Here is a 24424-nt window from a genome sequence, read left to right on the forward strand (position 1 = left end):
TCATGTTGTATCTTGTGTTCTTTGGAATCATCAAGGTATCGCTTTTTATACCTTACAGATCTTCAGTTTAAACACCTTAACCTTATCAATACTCCTGATCGCTACTCTCCTCACATATTGTGACCAAGAATGTTTCTCTTGTCGTGTAAAACAAAACCAAAAAACAGTGCAGTTTATCTTGACCCCTCTTGTTTACAATGCTTTTGTTTCTCATGTTTTATGTCAATGCTGAAATACATACGTACGTACAAAAACAAAGAATTTAAAAATAATTAAATAATGCGGGGAAAAAAAAGAAAAATTTAAATACATAAAGGGAATCAGCACAGTAAAGTAGAGTAGTAGTAAAAGACAAGAGTAAATTTAAAAGAAGAAAAACTACTACATCAAGCGGACAGTCTTAAATTAGAGGAACAAAGGTTTAAAAATAATATCAGGAAGTATTACTTTACTGAGAGGGTAGTGGATGCATGGAATAGCCTTCCAGCTGAGGTGGTGGAGGTTAACACAGTAAAGGAGTTTAAGCATGCGTGGGATAGGCATAAGGCTATCCTAACTATAAGATAAGGCCAGGGACTAATGAAAGTATTTAGAAAACTGGGCAGACTAGATGGGCCGAATGGTTCTTATCTGCCGTCACATTCTATGTTTCTATGTATTCTTGAAGATTTCTATGCCTCACAAAATGTATTTCCAAAATAACTCAACCCTGTCGGAAGATACCCAATAAATAGCTTTTAAAAAAAAAAATGGAAAAAATTTAGATAACATAGCTTCAGGCTTTCAAGAAACATCAACACACCCTGCATGGCTCCAGGCTTTCAAAGAAAAATAATAAGCTCAAAATGCAAATTGTTATATGCGTATATAAAGAGTAATCACTGTATGCAATCTTCTTTGGTGACAATATCTGAAGCATGTCCGAACCTTTGCCCTGGCCCGTGAATGTGTAACAAGTCTTATCAACCATATAGGGATATGAAAATATGAAAACTCCCCAGGTCATAAGCAACTTGGCAAGTCAGTTCTATCTTCCAACCTGACCTACATATCAGGGATGAAATTGTAGATTTTACCATCCGTTAGATAGTCTTACCACCCAAAATTGGGATTTACAAAAGAAGTGAAACAAGCAAAAAGTACTGGCTGACAATAATTATTTGCCGTTAGATTACCTCCAAAAGTCGATAACATCAAAATGTATTAGAAAAATTAAAATCGAAAAAAAACGAATTATTTTAAACTGACCAAAAACAGCAATGTGGTGTATCACATAGCAACCTAACAGGTTTTGTGCAAAGAGAATTCTTCCCAGAATTCCAGTTAGGCAATGAAAGACAGGAAAGGCGTGACTGAGGGGGGGCTCTCTTCTTAGCCCACTTCATCCTGTAAGGTAGGCTCAGAATGTTGGCAGGTTTGTCAGATCCAAGTTCAGACACAACGTGCTATTCAGTGTTAGGTGCACATAAGTCTCTGTGATGGTGTAGAGGCAGTTTGTTAAATAATCTTTGTTGATCTATATATAAACAAAAGCCATACTTTGCATGGCATTCTGATTATGTTTCTGCTATTTTATGATTACATAGCAAACACATTCACTGGTTTTCTCTACACCAATGTTTCCTAAGCCAATCCTCAAGACCCACAAAAAGTCCAGATTTGGTTAGCATCTCCATTGGAATAAAACAGGGAAATACATAAATCCTGTATTGCTGATGGGCCGCGAGGACTGGTTTGGGATCCACTGCTCTAAACGTTCTCCTCAAGTGGGTTTATCTAATACCTGAACTGAAATTAGAGAAAATTCAGACATCATAACCACATTTTGTAATTTTTGCAAGAATATATTTATTTATTTATTTTTGAACAAAATGGCTCACAAAACAAATTTCTTGGCCTTATACAGAAAAACTAGTAAAAACGTAGTACCATAATTTAGGGATCCTGAACCGAACTGAAATTTCGACATCTATGTGGAGCAATGCCATTTCAGTTGTTTTTCAGATTTCACCGTTTTTGTTCGCAGAGGTTAGCTTTAGATAATGATGGAAAAAAATTGATGCCTAATAAAGAATAGAATCTTTTCACTTACATTCTAAACGTTGTGATGACAGTAAAAGAAAATTAGAAACTATCGCAGCCGCATTCATCCGTATCGTACAGCGCCAACTAATACAGCTTCCTTATTAGGATTAACTGTGCACAAGAAAACAAATCTGAGGATCCAAGATAAGCATCTACAGTATGAGCATGAATATTCATTTAAAGCTACTGACTCACGCAGAGTCATTTCAGAGCCGTTAATGCCAATTTGGAATATTTTATGACCCACAGCCTAACAATGGCAGCACAGAACAGCATCAGACAGGTTGAGAGAGCACGTTCTGTCAGCCCAGCAACTGAAGCTTCTGTACTGCAGTGCGCACCACTTCGCTCGGCCACACTACCAGAAAGGTAGGAGACACACCGGGGACCGGGAGGACACTAAGGGACAGGGGGAAGGAACACTTTGGGGGAGAGGGGGAAAAACCCTATGTGACAGGGGAGAGGGGGAAAGAGCACTAAGGGACGGGGGGAGGAGAACACTATGGGACGGGAGGGGGAAGGAGAACACTATGGGACGGGAGGGGGAAGGAGAACACTATGGGACGGGAGGGGGAAGGAGAACACTATGGGATAGGGGGCGGGGGAATAACACTATGGGACAGGGGATGAAGGAAAAGAACACTAAAAAAGAGGGAGGGGAGAGGAACACTGGGGGGAACATTAAGGGGGGCACTAAGGTACAGGGGAGGGAAGGGAAAAGTAACACTGTGGTGGGGCAGGGCAGTAAAAGAGAAGGGAGAGGAACACTAAGGGGGGTGGGAGGAAAATTAAGGGAAATGGGTAGGCACTAAGAGACAGGTAAGGGGGGAGGAACACTAAGGGACATAAGAGAGGAACACTAAGGGACAGGGGAGGGAGGGGAGAGTAATACTAAGGAACAGGGGAGAAGGGGATAGGAACACTACGGGACATGGAGGAGAGAGGAACACTAAGGGACAGGGAAGAGTACCACTAATGGACAGGAAGAGGGGTTGGGGTGAGAGGACGATTAAGGGACGGGGAGGGGAGAGGAACACTAAGGGACATGAAGGGGAGAGTGGCACACAGGGGGGCCTGAATGGGGAGAAAGACACACAGAGGTACATGAGGGGGGAGAAAGACACACAGATGGGCCTGGAGGTGAGGAAGTTCACAGAGGGGCTGGGGATGAAAGCAACACACAGAAAGGCTTGGGGTGGAAATACAAAGGGGCTGCAGGTGAAAGAGAAACAGAGGAGCTGGAGAAGAGGAAAAAGAGGCACAGAGGGGCTGGGGGGAGATAGGTGGACTGGTGGAGAAAGAGAAACACACAAAGGAGCTGGGAGAGGAGGAGACATACAAAGGGGCAGGGGAGTAAGACACACAAAGGGAGTTGTAAGAGATACACTTGGGAGGTGTAAGACACAATGGTGAAAAATAGGGGATCAGATACACTAAAGGGGGTAAGACATTTTAAAAAGTGGATAAAAAACAAAAGGCTGGTTAAGAGGCACACAGGTGAAGATGCTTTTGGGAGGAGGGGGGAAAGTGGGGGCAAAATCTTCTTCGCCTGTGCACCTGAAAATCCTTGCACTGGTCCTGGCAACCACCAATATAAGGGGAAAAATATAAATCATGATTTAGAAGCAGATCAATATTACAAAATAACGAGGAGATAGAAAAGGTTTAATTTCTATTTAAAGTTATTCTGCAATTTAGCTGGTCTGACTAGTGGATCTAGGGTAAGGTTTTCACAAGTGCAGAAATTCAGGGCAAAAAGTCCAAATTTTGTAACAATCTGCAGTAAAGTCTTCCCATTGGTGTCTACAGTGATTGTTCTACATGTAGTGATTTACTTACATAATTGCACACATTTAAAGGTACGTTGAACAGACCATGTCATTTGTCTGAGTTTAAGTCGGGGACATTTGATCCAGTGTGTCTCTAGGTATCCATTGACTTCTCTTTTAGACATCAAAAAAATAAAAAAAAAAGATATATCATATGAACAGTGAAATGTGAATGCATTGCTTATTGATTAGTTGTTAGCTCTCTGTGTGACAGCTCGACTTCCAGACATCCAAATTACTAGGAGGTATATAGCGTGGAAAGTGTGAATTGTTGGCAAGTCAAAGTGAATATATAGGTGAATTAGAGAATCTGGGGATTTTTTTGTCCTGTTGCTTCAGATAATTCACTGAAATCTGGCACTATAACACTCTACTAAATCCTTCTATTTATAATGAGATCCTAAGTGTTTACAAGCATTGTAATAAAATGTGAATACCTTGATAAATATGTATATGAAAACATTTAAATTTGACATTTCAAAATGTAACAATTAAGTTTTCGGCACACTTAAATTACTTTATGGGAAAACCAGCAAGGGCTAAAGGCAGTTTGAAGTCTTGATGATTTATTAACTCACTCATACCGTTAGACAAAAATCTCAACTATGTTTGAAAGGTGTCTTTATTTCCACTAAGTTCTGGTTTAATTTTTTTTAACTCTGCCAATTAGCATTTCAGTAAAATAGCAGTTACGAAACATGGCTTTCTTTAGATCCTACTAAACTTCACATCACCAGGTCTCTTCAAATATTAATTAAAAGTATCGCAAAATTCAGCACAATACCAGTAAAACATATTATACAAAAAATAAATCAACTAAAGAATGCTTTTAAAAAAAGAAGGAAAAAAAATTGGAAAAAGGTAATCGCAGCCATAATGTCTGTAAAAAATATTGTTGCTTTGAAACATAAATTAACAATGTCTAAACATGAATTTTCTAATTAAACCTTGGCATGACACAGAAGGACGTCTACATTCATAATTAAGGCCCCTCCCACTATTTGGGCCACTCCCACACCACTGTCCAAACCACTTCCATGAAGATGACCATATAAGGCTCCAGGTATAAGAACACATAACGAGTACCCCAGATTGCATAGTTACTAAAGTAGATAAGATTCACAACTAGAGTTGGTTAAGGACCAGAGTTTTGGCTTTTTTTTTAACAACAGGTCAAGAAAACATTGTGAGGGCACTTAAACATAATTCAGATTTCAAAACAATACATACAGAAAAAAATAAGCAATTAAAAAAAATAATCAATAAAAAGAAATATGATTCAATCAAGTAATTGCTTTGTTTTCACCTCTTCGCTGAGATGTACCACCGACACATTTATACTAAACACAAAATATTTGCCAGCCCACCTTTGATCTGTTGACCCCCCAACCCCCAACTTCCCATAAACATCTGCCCATTAAATTTCCAGAATTATCAATAGAAGAAGCCATGACTAGTATTTATCCATTCTTGTGCTATCATAGAAGGTCATAAAAATAGTCCAAGCCTTGGCCCAGCTCCCAGATAGCTATTCCAGTACCTAGTTCCTCTGCAAGGTCCAGACGCACCTGGATGGACTGAAAAACAAAGAGGTGCTGTAATAAGTAATGTAATTTCATCACTTGATCATCACATATGATTTTGAAGAGCATTTGCATTTGAATGCGGTCTCTCGAAAAATTAGAAAGCAGTAGTATTTAAAAAAAAAATAAAATAAATAATTTTCTGATTAAGAAGTGAATTAAGGGTCACCAGCCTGATACCCACGATTGTAGAGCAGTGGTTATTTAAACAGCGTTGTGTCCCAAAAGTGGGTCCTCATGACATGTTAGTGGGGGTAAAATGGAAGAGTCAGGATTATCATATCATACTCATCAGGCCTCAGATAATTGCCCACAATAAGTTGTTTACTGAAGCTACATTGTTTTTTCACCAGTGCAGTGGAGACCATTATTATCCTGGGAAGAGTCTAATTATGGTGTTTTGCAAAATGTATTCTAACGTTAATTATATTACAGCTGAAGAATGTGTCACTGAGTTCATTTTCCTTATTAAAGAATGGGTTGCTAAGCTAGTAACGTGCATAAGTTGGGTGTGTGAGATGAAAGGTTATGAACCACTGTTCTAGAGTGTCACAAACCACTCTCAGTTAAAGTATCAAGCTTGGTGACATGTAACTATAGGATGCAGTGTAATGCATACTCTGCCACTAGTGCGTTCCTTACATAATATTCTCAGACAGAAAGATACAAGAGCAATGTACCTTAAGGCGACCAGCTAATAGCCTTTCAAACGAACAGGGGAGTAGAGAGGCTGATGCCATACCTTTACCCCAAGTCTAGCTTACCTTTAATGTTGGGTAGAAGACAGCATGCTTTCCTCCTTTATTCCTGTAGATAACATACAAACTATTAAATAAGGGAACCAAATAACTCGGAGTCTGCCTATCTGTAGCTTGAATATAGAATATTGCTAAACTTAGCAAAACCCTTTTAATAAAAGCAGAGTTCAAGAAATATGATAAATGCGGTCATGCTATCTGATGATGTATGCAGACCACTTTTCTGAGTACCGGTATGTTAGCAGATTTAACAAAATGAAACAGCAAGAAAATAACTTTACAAAATCTACATTTCATAACGCCTTTAATTTTGGTAAATTAGTTTATAGTCCGTATATTCATTATGTAAAGATTCAGTCTCTACAGTATCTGGTGTATGCTCTGGTGAAGCCAGTAGTTGAATTAAGCTGTTTTAATGTATATGACACTGCTCAATTCTCCGCCATTTATGAGCAAAAACACTTTGTTAATGCAGTCCTAGTCTTTATTAATAATCTCAGTAAGCCGAGGGGCTGCTGCAGCGAGATCAGTGCATCGGGGGAAATAAGGTTAATAAATGACTTTATCTATCTTAATGAAGGGGGCAACAGAAAATCTAAACAGTTAGTAAAATACTCTAGCGGCAGGAATACATGTTTGTATTCTTAATGTTAGAGTGTTCCTTTACGTTGTTTTGGTGCTTAGAGTGTCCTTGTAAGCAACTTTGACAAGAAGAATTGTCAAACAATGGAGGACCCACTTGGACAAAGCTGGTAATCTCCCCCAGGATTCATGTCTAACTGAAGCCAAAAGTGGTCCTACAAATGATTGACTAGGGTTAATACAAAGGATATAAACAAATGTATCTGTTTGGTAGTTTTGTTAACTTTTGTTTAACAATTGAAAAAAATATGCACCTTCAATCTGCTAGTTATGTTGTAAAAAACATAAATTCCAATGTATTTTAATTCCAGTTTGACCTTTGACCAGGGCGGTAATTACGTATGCAAGGCAATGTGCAGAAAGATACAATGATGTTAGTCGTATCCAAGGTTGTCACCACCAGCTTGTGACAGCTCCTTCCTATTCACACCAAATATATTCTCGCAATCTGTGCCCTTGAGTCTAGGACTATTGTTCTGAATATACATATCAAAAAATGTCTCATTATAAGCACGCTTGCTGCAGAGTATGTCTGCCCTCTCTAAATAGAAACAACTTAGATTAATTCCATGGCCAGACGTGCTGCTTTTCACAGTGCTACGTGGGCATGTTCTAATGGTGATACACAGCATTCTCTGCCAACAGCGCTCTGCAGAGATATGGTAAGCTGCTTACTTTTTGTATTCCAGGTAATGCTCTGCAATGTGCTGGTCCCACAATAGCTTTGGCTTGTGCTCTTTGAGGATCTCTATGTACCTGCATAATAAAGATAAAGGAACGTTAGGATTGAGGCAAAGTGAAAGGACAGGCTGATTTTGATTTATTTTCCACTGTGTCTAAATAAAGTAATGAATAACATTTAGCAGGGATAGGCAACCATAGGCACTTCAGATGTTGTGGACTAAATCTCCCATAATGCACTTACAACAATAATGCTGGCAAAGCATCCAAATAGATGTAGTCCACAACATTCGGAGTGCCCAAAGTTGCCTACCCCTGCTTTAGAGTTTAACCAAAGTCATAAAGAGATAAGGCAAAAATGGTTAATATCTATCCATAGGACAAAAAGTAGATCTCCAGATTATGGAGAACGTCAAGTCCCATGGTACTTTGCTAGCTGCAGTGTTACAATAGCAGGGGATTTACTTATTAGCCACCCCTGTTTTACTATTTCCATCACCATCAGCCTCTCTATGTAAACACATCTCATTCTGCCAATAAAGTAAAGTATTGTGTTTGTTGTTATTACCTGACCTTTCTTTAAACAGAGATTTGATTTTTTTTTGCTGGCTCTTCAAACACTTCTGAAAGTCTCTGTAAAGGTGACTGTACATTTGTAAATGTCATTTGTAAATCCCGGCTTTCCTGTCAAAGTTAATATGATGTTTGTGACACAAGGCAGATATGTTGCTAAGTGCCGTCAGCCGATTAGAAATTACTTAACCCACCTATTGCAGGTCAGATGCATACTTCTGAGACTTACAGAGATATTATTATCATTATTCACCATTTTTTTGCCCCCCCCCGCAGTCCATATGGATATAAAACAGGCACGCCAAGCACCATAACAACTTGTGTTCTTTGGACAGATTATGGTGCTCTTTGCATATAGTTATGAGTCTCTATATCCATGCACAAATGCAGAGCTTTAGAGACAAATCACTGCAGGAAACTGACCTTCTCTGTCAGTCCAAATATGTAGGGTGTGGACACACTACACGACTCTTGCCAGGTGGGCTCCCTAAAGGGACACTCTAACCACCAAAGAAACTTTAGATTGTGGAAGTGTTTTTTGTTGTCTTAATTCTCTGCCATTTAGGAGTTAAATCACTTTGTTTATGCATCTCTCCTGCCCATGACTTAGACAGGCTTCCTGCACATGCCCTTTAACCCCCTAAGGACACATGACATGTGTGACATGTCATGATTCCCTTTTATTCCAGAAGTTTGGTCCTTAAAGGGTTAAAGATATCTAATTTTGAAACTTTCTTGCACAGTTTGTTTAGTTTAAAAATTCTCGTGTTCTGTCAATAGCCTGCACGAGCCTTCTGTTGATGATTACAGTAAAATTTACAAAACAGGAGATAAGAACATTTAAAGTAAACACAATGTGCTATAAGATCTGATTGAAAATGAAGGCTGTGTGAGGAGGTCTGGCTAGGGCTGCATGCATAAACAAAATACTTTAATTCTGAAATGGAAGAAAATTGAGCAATGAGACTGCAGGGAAATGATCTAACTAAAACTGCTTTATAATGCAAAAGTTGATTAGGTATCTTTAACAGGATGCTGAGTGTTGGTTGCTAGTTTACATCAAAAAGTCTTCACTCACAAAACTGTGAATTAACCAATCAGTAAGCTTAAGACAGACAAGGTTAAATAGTTTGATCAACCTCATTGAAAATGTATTTAACAGTTCTTACTTAGAGGTCTTTATTCATAGAGCCTCACAACATCATACTAATACTAATCAGGGCCAGACTGGGAATGAAAAGCAGCCATGGAAAAAAAATTCTATACCAGCCCCCATAGTGCATTGCGCCAGTATAGTATGCAAATATAAAAGCGGGAAATAAAAAAAATAAAAATTATTACTCAAACGTGAAAGAAAGCACTCATAGGGCTTCAAAATAAACAAAATAGCGGATTTGTTGTAAGCATTTGCATATAATCAATGTTTCAGTACAACTACCTTGACATTTTAAGAAAAGTTTTGTAATTGGACTGAAATTGTGAATGTATGATATTGCACAGCAGTAAAAAAAAAAAAAATGAAGTTATCTTGATCAATTTGAAGTAACAAGAGTGTGCTCTTTACTTTGTCTGACAACTGGATGATCTCAGTCAATGTCAATCAATTCCCATAGGAAAGCATTGGTGGGCTATTGCGCATGTATCGTAAAACACTGTGCTTCACCGCACCAATCAGCATCTCCTCATAGAGATGCATTCAGCGTCTCCATGCAGAGCGTGTTCTAGTGGTCGTCTGAGTGACTGTGACTAGAGATGTTCCTAGGCAGCAATGTAAACGCTGCCTTTTCTATGAAGCCTACAGGGACATGATATAGGCACCAGAACCACTACATTAAACTGTAGTAGTTCTGGTGACTATAGTGTCTCTTTAACAAAAAGTCTTTCTCTCACCGGTCAACTCTAAATTACAGAGAGAGCAGGAGACACAAGTGAAGATGCACTTTGTTTGTGTCTTTCTCCTCCAAACCCCTTTCATGTGTCTCTAAGCCCTAGCCCCTTTGTCTCTTTCTCCCCTTCCCAAGCCCTTCTGTTAGTCTCTTACCCAGGTTGCAACACCTCTGTGTGTCTCTTTCCCCACAGCTCCTCTGTGCGTTTCATTCTCCCCCTTCCCCAGCCCTTCTGTGAGTCTCTTTCCCAGGCCCCAGCACCTCTGTGTGTCTCTTTCTCCACAGCTCATGTGTGTGTCTTTTGTTCGTCTTTCTCAGCCCCTCTGTCTCTTTCTCCCCAGGCCCCTTCATGTCTTTTTTTTCCCCACAGACTCTCCCATGTGTCTTTTTACTCCCCTGCCCCTCCATGTGTCTCATTAATCCCCAGCCCCTTCATGTGTCTTATTAGCCCCTCAGTCCCTCCATGCATCTCATTAGCCCCTGATTTGTCCTATTAGCTTCTTCCCAGCCTTGTATGTTTCTCATTAGCCCTCTCATGTGTCCCCCTTGAGTTCCACAGGCCCCCCAGCCCTCCATATGTTCTATTAGCCCTCCCTCCCAGCCCCCCATGTGTCCCTATACCGCCTAACAGCCCTCCACGCATCCCATTAGCCTTCTCATAACCCTATATGTCTTATTAGCCCTCCCATTTTTTTCTCAGCTGCATCCCCACATGTATCCCATGAGCCCCCTATGTGTCCCATTAGCACCCAGTCCTCCATGTGTCATATTAGCCCTCACTCCCAGCCCTCCATGTGTCCCACTAGCCCCCCCTCCCAGAGCTTTATGTGTCCCTATATCCCCCTCCCAGCCCTCCATGTGTCCCTATACCCCCTCCCAGCCCTTCATGTGTCCCTGTACCCCCTATAGCCCTTCATGTGTCCCTATAGCCCCCCAGCCCTCCATGTGTCCCTATACCCCCTCTAGCCCTTCATGTGTCCATATAGCCCCCCAGCCCTCCATGTGTCCCTATACCCCCTCTAGCCCTGCATGTGTCCCTATAGCCCCCCAGCCCTCTATGTGTCCCTATACCCTCTTCCAGCCCTTCATGTGTCCCTATAGTCCCCTCCCCAGCCCCCATGTGTCCCTATAGCCCCTCTAGCCCTGCATGTGTCCCTATAGTCCCCCAGCCCTCTATGTGTCCCTATACCCTCTTCCAGCCCTTCATGTGTCCCTATAGCCCCCTCCCCAGCCCCAAACTGTAGGCTATAGAATATAAAATAGAATAGAATATACTAAAACAAAAAGAATTAGAGAGTCCTGTCATAAGCTTTAATATAACATTTTTTAAACACTTTTGTGCAATATTTTGGCCTGTTTCTACCAATAGAAACCTGACAGGTAAGACTCTTCTTAATAATACTAGAATTTAAAAGTATAGTTTAACTAAGCTCATGGCATAAATTAGTGAACTGAATTATTTCTGAGTTAGTTACCTTAACATTTGAATGTGAATCCTCAAGCCCACACAGAAAGGCTGCCTGAACAAATTAAAGCCAATAAACCTCTAACAAAAGACCTTTCCTTGGGCTTCAGTGCAGGTCCTTTGCATTTATGATATCGTGGGCAATAAAATGATATTAATAGTTCTAGGCTAGAGAACGATGCCTAGGCTTTGTAATAAGGATTTTACAAACACAATGAAAACAAGGCTCTTTGCATGAGTGAGAGCATTTCTGCTGCTGCATTAAATTGAGACACACATAAAGCTCCTGATGAAAGTAGAATTGGCGATGCTGGAATCCACAAGGGGAGGAGGCTAGGGTTTCCCTGAATTTAATTTCTGCTTTTTACAAAATCTACAGCAAGTAATATGATTCTAGGTGAAACTTCAACAGTCTCCGCTGTAAGAAGTAGATGGTAAATTCCGAAATGCCTACTTCTCTTCTGAACCAAAAGACAAAAAAGAGCAATTAAATTAAATGGGCACTCTATGCACTATAACCAGTGCAGCACATTGGCTAGGCAGATGTTCTGGTTCTGTCCGTTTTGAAGCAGTTTGACAAAAATTGTTGCTTTGCCAGGCACACATAGCTCGCACCATCTGTAATTCTGTGATCCATCAGTTCTGGACAGCAACATGGGTTTAGAGCTAGGAAGGTGATCAGTGAAATACTTGACCCTGTGTGTAAAACATTTTCCTCCAAACATCATGATAAAATAGCTTATTCCTTCATATTTGAAACTAGTTTGATGGTACATACACCATGTTGATGCTTGTTTTTAGTTTAGGAGTATGCCAGAAAACTGGTAATTCATCGTGAATATGCCTTGGCGAATTGGAACAATAACAAGAAGAATCCAAACCCTAGAATCAAACAAGTCAAATATTTTGCAGAATAGCCCATGTTATCTTACGGCAGCTGGGAAGTTCAATATTCAATATATGAATCAAGGAGCGGAGAGCATCAGAATAAACTGTATAACTGGTGAAAAGCCCAAGAATGAAGAAAATCAGAAAAGAAAATAATAAACCAATATTAACACCAGAACATTACACAACCTGGAAACACACAATTGAACATACGAGAACCACAACAGGGAGCCTGGCTACTTTATTGTACCACAGGCAAAAACACATTGAGGACACCTTGGGATTATTAACACCCCCAAATGCTCTCATATATGTTATTCACACCAGACATATCATTAGTTGAAGAAATTTACACACAGTCTTAGTCATGATATCTGCAGTCATTCTGTCCTGGTCAGATGAAGTGGTATTTGATGTGAATATGCTTAAATCTTTGATGACAAACCTTGAGAGAGCTATTGCTCCCTGATTGTCCCCAAACACTTGTACTTCATATTGGCATTGACTGTCCAATTTCAACTGCATCAGGTACAAAATTGTGTAGTCACAGCTAAAGAAATGTATTCAGCTTCACATGGGAACAACACTAATGTAGACTGTTTCATGGACTTTCATGCAATCAGTATCTCGTTCTCTGTTAGACTAGAGCAGTATCCAGTCATGCATCTTCTATCATTCACATCAGAGGCCCAATCAACACCACTGTGTGAATCTAGCTTCAGACCTTGATTACACTACATATAACATAATGCATAGCTGATTTTAGGTTTCAAGTATCATATTGCATGATTAGATGTGACCAAAAGATTTGTTGTGTTTACTGATTACCCAACTTGTGCAGGTCATTATGTACGGTAAGCTGCCTATTATTTATCAATACTTCTTTGTACTAATATCTTCTTTACTAGACCATAACTTTGAAGTCGGAGCCTAGAAAAAGTTTGATTCTGTCAAGGTCTTTCATCAGTTTAGCTGTAAACATTTCTTTTGCATCATTCATTATTATTTCACAACTAGCACCTATGATGGGATCATCTACCATTTTATTGGCTTACCTATAAAGCACTGAACAATTCAAGCCCCTCTTATATCTCATCACAGATCCATACGTATGTCCCTTCTCGGTCTCTCCGCTCTGACGTGACCTTCTCCTGTCCACTGCTCACACCCGTACGGCCAACTCGCGCTTGCAGGACTAATTATGGGCAGGTCCCTTTCTATTGAATAGCCTGACTACCACCATCAGACTCTCTCCTAGTCTACAATAGTTTAAGAAGTAACTTAAAACCCATCTCTTTAGGAAAGCTTACGGCCTCCCAGAGTAACCTCTAATTTACATACCTGTCTCTTGCTCTCTCCTAAAGGGCAACACTCTACTCTCTCCTCCAGCTCTGCTTCACTCCCACCTTATTTGATTGATATTTCCTGTCCTAATGTGTTTTATACACCTCTATGGACTGTAAGCTTGTTTGAGCAAGGTCCTCTTCAACCTATCGTTCCTGTAAGTTTTCTTGTAATTGTTTTATTTATAGTTAAATCCCCCCTCTCATAATATTGTAAAGTGCTACGGAATCTGTTGGCGCTATATAAATGGCAATAATAATAATAATAACCCTGACTGGAAGGACAGTACCAGGTAACTCCAGACACTGTAATCAATTCAATGAGATGAAGCAGTTACAGTGCCTACACGGTCCCTTTAAGCTTTCGCAGGTGGCATTGATCCAGCTAATAGGCTTTTTGTGCTTCGGTTCAGAGCTTCACAAGTTTTAGAACAAAACCACTAACTAATGTCTCCTGTCACTGGGATTTTTCCAATATGTCCAAAGTTGAAGTTTATTATACTACTTTGGTTAAAAAAAAAAAGTTGAACTATGTGGACATGCAATCAATTAATCGTTAAACTGTAAAACATTCAACATGGTAAACAATTGATCACAAGAGAAGAGGACAATGAACAGATAACCACATTTAGGGTACAACATTAATAGTACATTGTTCTTTAGAGTAGATAAAGAAAACAAAGATATGCTGGTAAAAAAAAAAAAAGATATGCAAAGTAATGAATGTGATATTTTTTATTTGACGCCCAAACAAACCTACACACCATATCCATGATCGTTGACGAGTATGGGAAACTGAGCCAACAATCTCCCACTGCTGCTTGGACTAAGTAAGAGACAATTAGTGACCCAGCACGAGCATGTCAGATTGTGATGCATCTGCCACTACCACGTTATTTGGATGATTTGAGTGAAAGAGAAAATAGCAGAGAAAAAAAACTACAGGCAGACTTCCCAGATTCATTTTTCCCATAGACAGCTTACACTAAATTGGTCATAACATTCATCCAATGTAACCTGTCGACATTGTATCCAGTGGGAAAAGGTTACTGGAAAGACCAAGAAGAGCTAGTTTAACCTATATGGAAACTGAATTGCCCTTCCGATATTTAACCTGGTGTATAAAATGTATGCATGCTTATAAATTATATATTTAAATGTATACGCTGTTTGTGGATTTATACATGATATATCTAGATTTACTTGTCTGGCAATTATTATTATGTTATTATTTATATAGCGCCAACAAATTCTGCAGCGCTTTACAGTGGGTGGACGAACAAACATGTAGTTGTAACCAGACAAGTTGGACACACAGGAACAGAAGGGTTGAGGGCCCTGCTCAGTGAGCTTACATGCTAGAGGGAGTGGGGTAAAGTGACACAGAAGGTAAGGATAGTATAAGACTAATGACAGTTGCAAGAGAGTAATCAGTCGGGAGCTATTAACAGTTTAATTGATACGCTTTTGTGAAGAAGTGGGCTTTTAATGATTTTTTTATGGAGTGGAGACTGGCTGAGCATCTAACGGAGGAGGGAAGTGAGTTCCACAGGAACGGTGCAGCCCTCGTGAAGTCTTGAAGGCAAGCATCAGAGGTGGCAGTACGGACAGAAGATAGACGTAAGTCTTCAGCAGAGTGTAAGGGCCTAGACAGGACATACTTGTGTATTAGGGAGGATAGTTAGGTGGGAGCAACATTATGAAGAGATTTGAAAGCAAGAACCCGAATTTTAAATTGAGCCCTATATCTTACAGGAAGCCAACGTAGGGATTGACAGAAGGGAGAGGCGTGGGAGGTGCGGGCGGACAGGAAAATGAGCCTCGCCGCCGAATTCATTATGGACTGTAACAGCGCAAGTTGGGAGCACGTAAGACCACTGAGAAGTGAATTACAGTAGTCAAGGCGAGAAAGGACAGTGGAATGGACCAGCACCTCGGTCGCATCTGGCGTTTAGTAGGGTCAGATGCAAGCAATGTTTTTGAGATGGAAGCAACAGGATTTGGCGATAGACTGAACATGAGGCGTGAAGGAGAGGTCGGAGTCAAAGAGAACACCTGGGCAGTGAGCCTGCGTGGTGGAGCTGATAGTAGGACCTTTGACTTGGAGGGAGGAAGACACAGGAGTAGCAACACTTGAGGGAGGAAAGACCAGAAATACAATAGAAGAGAGGCAGTCAGAGACACTAGTCAAGAGGACAGGTAGATTTGCGTGTCATCCGCATAGAAAGGATATTGGAAGCCAAAGAGTTTACCAAGGGAGGCAGTATAGATAGAGAACAATAGGGGACACCAACAGAGAGGAGTTGGGGAGAAGAAGCAGAGCCAGAGAAAGAAACACTGAGAGGTAGGAGGAGCAATAGGAGAGTGCAATATCTTCTAGACCGATATTGCGGAGGATGAGAAGTGTCTGTATATTTATACTGGCAGACATTTTGTGTTAAGACAGAAATTAAAAGTGTATACTGTAAGTCACCATCAGAACAGAGATGACTCCATTTTGTAACAGAATGCAAAGACAGACACACATTACTTCTCTGTAACTCTATTCATTCAAGCATGAGCTAAGGAATGCGACTGATGTAAACATTTGGCAGAGATAAGACATGACGTCTACAGCGGGGGGGGGGGGGTTTGAATACAACAGCCCAGAGGAGCCTGTCATTTTCAACGAGAAAGTGCAATTCTTAAAGGTACACTATAGCTTGATGTAGTTGTTCTGGTGTCTATAGCCTGTCCCTACCGGCGTTTCAGTGTAAACACTGCCTTTTCCGTGAAAAGGCAGAGTTTACATTGCTGCTTACTAACACCTCTAGTGACAGTCACTCAGATGGCCACTAGAGAGTCCTGGGTCACTGCTGCACCACATGCAGCACCCAGGTTCAGTGTCTCCAAGCTCTGCATGGAGGCGCTGAATGTTCCTCATAGAGATTGATTAATGTAATGCATCTCTATGAGGAGATGCGGATTAGTATATTTGCGGCGCATGCATAAAATCCTCAGGATTTCCTAAGAGAAAGCACTGGCTTAGCTGAGATCATAAAGATTGATCATCTCAGCCATGGTGAAACTGGCACAGCGTGGGAAAATGGGAAGAAAGGTGAGTAAACACCTTCCTCGTGCGATCGGAGGGGGCAGGTACCTAAACACGGGCACACATACACTGACAGGCGCACACACTCTGACAGGCTCTCTCACATACACACACACTCTGACAGGCTCACATATACACTCATCCTGACAACAGGCTTGCACGCACACACTTTGACAGGCTCTCACACACTCTTACGCTGACAACAAGCTTGCCCGCACACACTCTGACAGACTCGCACACACAAACTCTGACAGGCACTCACACACACTTTTGACATGCTCTCGCTAACACACACAGACTCACACACAATCTGACAGGCTCACACACAGACAAACTGACAGACTCACACAAACACACACCGACTCATGCTGACAGCAAGCTGTGCGTGCAGACTCTGACAGGCGCTCATACACACACACACACACACAGACACTCCTACATGTTCTCTCACAAACACACACACACACTCTGACAGGTTCTCTCTCTCTCTCACACACACACAGACACACTGACAGATTCTCTCTCTCTCTCTCTCTCTCACACACACACACACTGACAGGCTCACACACACATTTTTGTTTTAATTGAAATCCACTCAGCCTCCCTACCTTTGGGAGAGCTGAGTGGGTCTTTCCTGGGGTCCAGTGGGGCTGCTCTCTTGTGCGAAGGTGCAGTACTCTGCCTGTAGCTCCTCTCTGCTCCCTCGCGCTCTGTAATGATGCCGGGGCTGGAATGACATCATTTTCCGGCTCCCGACATCATTAGACAGCGCGATGGAGCAGAGAGCAGCTGCAAACAGAGTACTGCTCCCTCGCATGCTGCCCACAATGCTCCCGCAGGTGACGGCTGCGCACAGTGCTTCCACGGGCATGTTCCAGCGGGTGGCCGGCCACCTCCAATATTCCCCATGACGGCCGCCATCAAAGCTCCCTCCTACACTAACTAGAGAGCTGGCAAATCCCAGACACCAGGGCAAAATTTCTAGTTGCCGTGGTGATCTGGCACCTGGGATTTGTTGAGCCCTGTATTAATCAAAAATAAATAGTACTATGTTAATAATGTAGAATATTCATGGATATAATATCAATGAAGAAATGTCATATTATTTACTAACGTTAGTGGAAATGTGTAATATGAACTATGTAGCTTCACACAAGAAAATCAGACACAGAATGACAGATAACACAGTAATTAATTTTACTTTTAAAAAAAAACTAATGGAATCTTACAAAGTTCCATTGTATAGAGAAGTGAAGAAGAGTTTAGGACGTGTCCGGAATCTAAATTAATGGCAAAAATGCATACACAAGTCTGAGTAAAAGTGAACCAAAACCTTTGAAAAGTGACATATTGGTGACGAATGGTTATCCATAAAAATAACAAAGATGGCGTCAAACACATCACAAAATTCAGTTAACCAATTATACAAAAAGGTAAATGGAATCTGCTCTTCTCTCCCCGCACTACCCCAGCATATTCCCCCTCCCTCCCAGCACATAAATAATGTTCAATATTTTTTGGTGCAGGTGGGGGTTTGAAGTCCACCCAGGCTCCCTACCTGGTGGATCTGATTCCTTCCCGCTGTTGTGAGGGGGTGTGGGCATCGGGAAACCGGAAATTACGTCAACCAGGCGGTGGCGCCTGATTGACGTAATTTCCTGTCTACCGGCGGCATCAGCAGAGGGAGCAGTGCTGGAACAGCACGTAAGTCAGTTCTCCCTCGCAGCCTTCCATCCCACCCACTAGTGCCATCTTAACAACATTTTGGGCCCCCGGGCAAAGTAGTGCACTGGAGCCCTGCCTACACACAACTCACAGGAATAAAAATTTAAATTATAGATAAAATTAGGCTTATATTTATTAGTATCTCCAACAAATGCAATACATAAAATACATACATGCACACACACATACACACAGACTGCTGAATACATACATACAGTTCGCTGAATACGTACACACAGTCCGCTGAATCCACACACACACAAACATACACACAGACTGCTGAATCCACACACACAGACTGCTGAATACATACAATCAGAATACTGAGTACAGACACACACAGAATGCTGAGTACACAGACTGCTGAACACATTCACACACCGACTGCTGAATACATACACACACCGACACACACATAGTCTGTTGAATACATACACACAGTCTGCTGCATACATGCACACACACATACACACAGACTGGTGAATACATACACACAGTCCGCTGAATACGTACACACAGTCCACTGAATACGTACACAGAGTCGGCTGCATATATGCACATAGTCTGCTGAATACACACACACAAACATACACATAGACTACTGAATACACACTGCTGAATACACATACAGAGACTGCTGAATACTCGCACAAAAAATGCTGAATACACACACAAAAAATGCTGAATACACACAGACACAGAATGCTGAGTACACACAGACACAGAATGCGGAGTACACACAGACTGCTGAATACATACACACAGACTGCTGAATACACACACATACTGCTGAATACACACACATACTGCTGAATACACACACACACACAGACTGCTGAATACACACACACACAGAATACTGAGTACAGACACACACAGAATTATGAGTACACAGACTGCTGAATACATACACACAGACTGCTGAATACACACACACAGACTGCTGAATACACACACACAGACTGCTGAATACACACAAACAGAATACTGAGTACAGACACACATAGAATGCTGAGTACACAGACTGCTGAACACATTCACACACCGACTGCTGAATACATACACAAACCGACACACACATAGTCCGCTGAATACATACACACAGTCTGCTGCATACATGCACACACACATACACACAGACTGGTGAATACATACACACAGTCCACTGAATACGTACACACAGTCCGCTGCATATATGCACATAGTCTGCTGAATGCACACACACAAACATACACATAGACTACTGAATACACACTGCTGAATACACATACAGGCAGACTGCTGAATACACACAAAAATGCTGAATACACACACAAAAAATGCTGAATACACACAGACACAGAATGCTGAGTACACACAGACACAGAATGTGGAGTACACACAGACACAGAATGTGGAGTACACACAGACACAGAATGTGGAGTACACACAGACACAGAATGTGGAGTACACAGACTGCTGAATACACACACACAGACTGCTGAATACACACACAGACTGCTGAATACACACACACACACATAATTCTGAGTACACAGACTGCTGAATACATACACACCGACACACACACAGTCCACTGCATACATGCACACAGTCTGCTGAATACACACACAAACACACACACAGAATACTGAATACACCCTGCTGAATTCACATACAGACATACTGCTGAATACACACACAAAAAATGCTGAATACACACACACAAAAAATTCTGAATACACACAGACACCGAATGCTGAGTACACACACACAGACTGCTGAATACACACGCATAGAATACTGAGTACAGACACACACAGAATGCTGAGTACACAGACTGCTGAACACATTCACACACCGACTGCTGAATACATACACACACCGACATACACATAGTCCGCTGAATACATACACACACGTGTGTGCGTGGAGGGGAGGTGTGTGTGTGTGGCAGGAGGTGCTGTGTGTGAGGGGGGGTGCTGTGTGTGTGGGGTGCTCTGTGTGTGAGGGGGGAGAGCTGTGTGTGTGTGGGGGGGGGAGCTGTGTGTGGGGGGAGCTGTGTGTGTGTGTGGGGGGGTGCGGTGTGTGGGTGCTGTGGGTGTGTGTGTGTGTGTGTGTGGGTGTGTGGTGGGGAGGGGGTGCTGTGTGTAGGGGGGTACTGCAAATATATTAATAAAATCTGTGTGTGTCCCTCCCTTCTTCTTACCTTTGGTGAAGGAGAGGGGGTGGGACATAGCCAGCCCTGGTGGTCCGGTGGTGGTAAGTATGTAGGAGAGGTTCGCCAGCTCTCCTGTCCTCCTGTGCACAGAATTCTGTGTGGAGCGCTGCCATGGCAACACGCGGCAATGCTCCACACAGATTGCTCGCGGGAGTACAGGAGAGCTGCTTCTCAGTTCCCGCCCCCTGGATCCCTCCCCTTCCGTGTCCTCCCGACACAGAAGCAGAGTAGGCGCCTGCCGTTTTGTGCAGGGAGCCCAGTGCCTACTCTGCATTGCAGCCGACCGGCAACCTATGGCCGCGTGCCCACAGAGAGGGCCTGGCGTGCCACCTGTGGCACGCGTGCCATAGGTTCGCCATCACTGATCCATGGGATGTGGTGGAACAACAAACTCGATCCATGACGGCCCCACCTTGTAACCTTTAGGACTTAAAGAATCTGTTGATAATGTCTTGGTGTCAGATACCACAGGACACATTCAAAGGTATTGTGGAGTGCATGCCTTATGTATCAGAGCTGTTTTAACCTAAACAATATTAGGTAGGTGGTTTTTAATATGCTGGCTGGTACATATACTTTTTTTCTTATTGTGACTCTTCTTTTTCATTTTAAACTGTGTGATGACTGTTTTTGAAATTGACTCTTAATATTTATATATATATATATATATATATATATATATATATATATATATATAAACTTATACCCATATAGATTGTGTGATATCTACATTATGCTTCTGTGAATGGTGCATGTAATCATTGCATATGCTGGGTGCCGTGTATAATGTTAGTTGGTGTTCACATTCAAATATTGCATGTGATACTTACTGACTGTGCAGATGTATGCTGAATGTGAAATTGGAGGCGTTTTTGCCATCTGCACGTAACAAGCATATTATTTTTTACTAGCCCTCATGTTGGTGCTCGATGTCATACAGATTTAGAGTGAATGATGAAGATGCAGCTAGGTCACTATGTAACATCTGGGGCCTACCTATTTAAACTGGTACCTACAGCCAGACAAAATCTGTCTGGAACAATAAGTTATGGCAGGGGATAAAACGTGAACAAATTTCAAACTTAAGCACTGTCTGCATTTGGAGGTGTATGAACTAAAAATCCTTTTCACAGACAACTGTTTCTACCTATCTTCATTTTGTTTGACATATAGTGGATGTCTACACACACGCACACACGCACACACACGCGCACACACACACACACACACACACACACACACACACACGAAGAGATACTTACCTAAAAGAGTATATAAAGTATATAATGTTTTCTTTTATATGCCAACATATTCAGTAATAACTTTGAATATGGGAGACATGAAAGCATACTATTAAAAGGAAAGTCAACACAAACGAAATAACCACTAATACAAGATTTCTATTTGATAGTGAACTAGAGCTACCATGACCCCATCACAGGCTTTTCCTGCATTTTTGACTGGCAATAGATCTGGGAGATGGAGTCTGCATTTAGCTAAAGATCCTGCCTATGAATACTGCTGTACCAGTATATAATCTGAAATGTCCTTACAAACACTTGCACAGAGAATACATGATGGAAACCTATGAAGGTTCCGTAAGACAGACAGAAATAACAGCAACCACTAAACACCAGTAGACATGATAATTCTAACGCAGCACCTTCTGAACCTGGCTAATTGGCTGTTGGGGTTGTGCTGCAATCGGAAATGTATTTTACGGTAATTATGCAATCAGTGGATGTAACGGGAAGTAATAACTTCTATGACTTATGGATCCCAAGTTATTACAGCAGCTAATGAACCTTTAAGGGCTGATTTATCGCTGAGCTGAGCAGAACTGGACGATGGATGGGGTTCATTTCTTGAAGCTGCAGAAGTAAAAAAAAAACAAAAAACTGAAAATGAGTATCTCGTCATCACATGGTCTGTCTTCATTTATTAACATGTGTACTGCCTAGTATCATCGATTTCTTGAATTACCTTAATGCATAAAGGCTATTTTAGTGTTCTCTTAAAAGGATACAATAAAAGCAATATGTATAGCATTAAAGGTGTTTACAGAGGCATAGATTACCCGTTTGGCCACTACACTATTTGGTTCCTAACAAGACTGATTTAATGAAAATCAACAGAGTGGGAAATACAGAAGACTAATTTAATTTATATTATATGAAGTTTAATATCGCACAAGAAGTATAATTTACACAGTCATTGTGAGAAATAAATACTCAATCTATTATGTCTTAGGCCTGACCTTGTGACAAGATCTGCTGTCGATGCTCAGTCTTTTGGTCTCTCATGCGCACGTTTTGGTGAATTTATCTAGTGTTTCAAGAAATCCATGTCATTACGACTGTCCTGTTTTATCTCGTGTCACGCTCAAGCTTACTTGATGTCTTCGGAGTGTGCATGCACAATGGCAGAAGAGGACTGCCATGGTAAATAAAACTAGAATTACACTGACAGTTTGGGCTATGGAGTATGCTCAGGCACAGTGAATTGTTGAGCTGGAAACATGGCGTAGGCCAATTAGAGCATTTTTCCTAATTAGGCTATTTTTCCGCATAGAATTAGAAACGACCGTGCCAGTTAATCCAACCGAAACACCCTGTTCACAGTTTGGTAAGAGGCATTAAAAAAAAAAAAAAAAAAACACCAAAAAATATATACATACAAAAACAAAACACAAATGGCTAAAGTAAGCATAAAATAGCTAACCTGGGTAGTTATTTGAGCTGAAATTGACATCTAAATTTTGAAAATATTGTTACATTTGTTAGTGAATAAACCTCTCGATGTTTTCTGCACGTTGATTAACTGCCAGTAAAAATGCCTTCTGTACGTGCTATAGGTTATTTATATTTATATATGTTTATTTATGCCAAGAGGGATGGCCCTGTCTTGCAAGGAACACAACTCATTATAATGTTGAATTACATAATCCACTGCCTCCGGGTGAGCTGTATTTAACTTCTGCTTCCAAGTTGAATCCACTTTGTGATCCATTTTGGACTGAATTTGTGGCTTTTAAAGGGCTGAACGGCAGATCATGAGCAGACCACTCCACTTCACTGTCATCTTCCAGTTGAGCTACTTTTACTGTTACTTCAATTTTATCCCCTTGCTGTCCTTCCTATTGTGTTTAAACACTATATCTCCACCAGATTCTGAGCTCATTGAGTAGGGTCCACATCAACATCATGTTCCTGTCAAAATTTCCAATATTTTGTCTCATTTGTAAATTCCCCCTCTATAACGTTGCAATAATTATCCATTCCTATCTTGAAAGGCTAAAAGGAAGTCGGATCATTACCAGGCAGATGGTGTATCTAGGCCCAAAATGATGTTCGGAATAGTATGAAGAACTAGGAAGATACATTATAAATTATAAAAATGTGCAGCACAATGCGACTGATATATCATCCACTCTAAAGACAAATTAAGAACTCTAAAATTGCTTGTGGATTTACAAACTTAAACAAGGGTGTATATTTGCAGCCTAATTTATCTTCCTAAACTCTTTATCATGATAGAAAGCAACCTAAAACACAGAATAGTCACACAAGACAAGGAAAAGGATAGATAATGGCCCTTAAAATGGCCAGGGCTTAGTGTAAAAAGCACGGAGAACTAGCAAGGTCAATAAACAGCCAAAGTCCAGGAAAATAGAGG

The 24424-nt window shown here is 41.1% G+C and overlaps 1 protein-coding gene across 3 annotated transcripts in view; it reads right to left on the reverse strand.

Annotated features, from left to right (window-relative positions):
* Positions 1–24424, reverse strand: part of CHID1 (chitinase domain containing 1) — a 768611-nt gene that overhangs the window by 315256 nt on the left and 428931 nt on the right. For 2 of the 3 annotated variants that reach the window (XM_063437233.1, XM_063437232.1), the window contains exons 11-13: positions 7573–7653; positions 6262–6304; positions 4519–5491 (exon numbers count right to left, since the gene is read on the reverse strand). In XM_063437233.1, coding sequence (XP_063293303.1) covers positions 5393–5491; positions 6262–6304; positions 7573–7653 — 223 coding nt within the window. In that variant the 3' untranslated portion in view covers positions 4519–5392. Of the gene's footprint in view, positions 1–4518; positions 5492–6261; positions 6305–7572; positions 7654–24424 lie in introns of those variants that run through there. The other variant, XR_010086094.1, reaches the window with a different exon arrangement.

This window comes from Pelobates fuscus, chromosome 12 (assembly GCF_036172605.1).
Source record: "Pelobates fuscus isolate aPelFus1 chromosome 12, aPelFus1.pri, whole genome shotgun sequence".
NCBI lineage: Eukaryota > Metazoa > Chordata > Amphibia > Anura > Pelobatidae > Pelobates > Pelobates fuscus.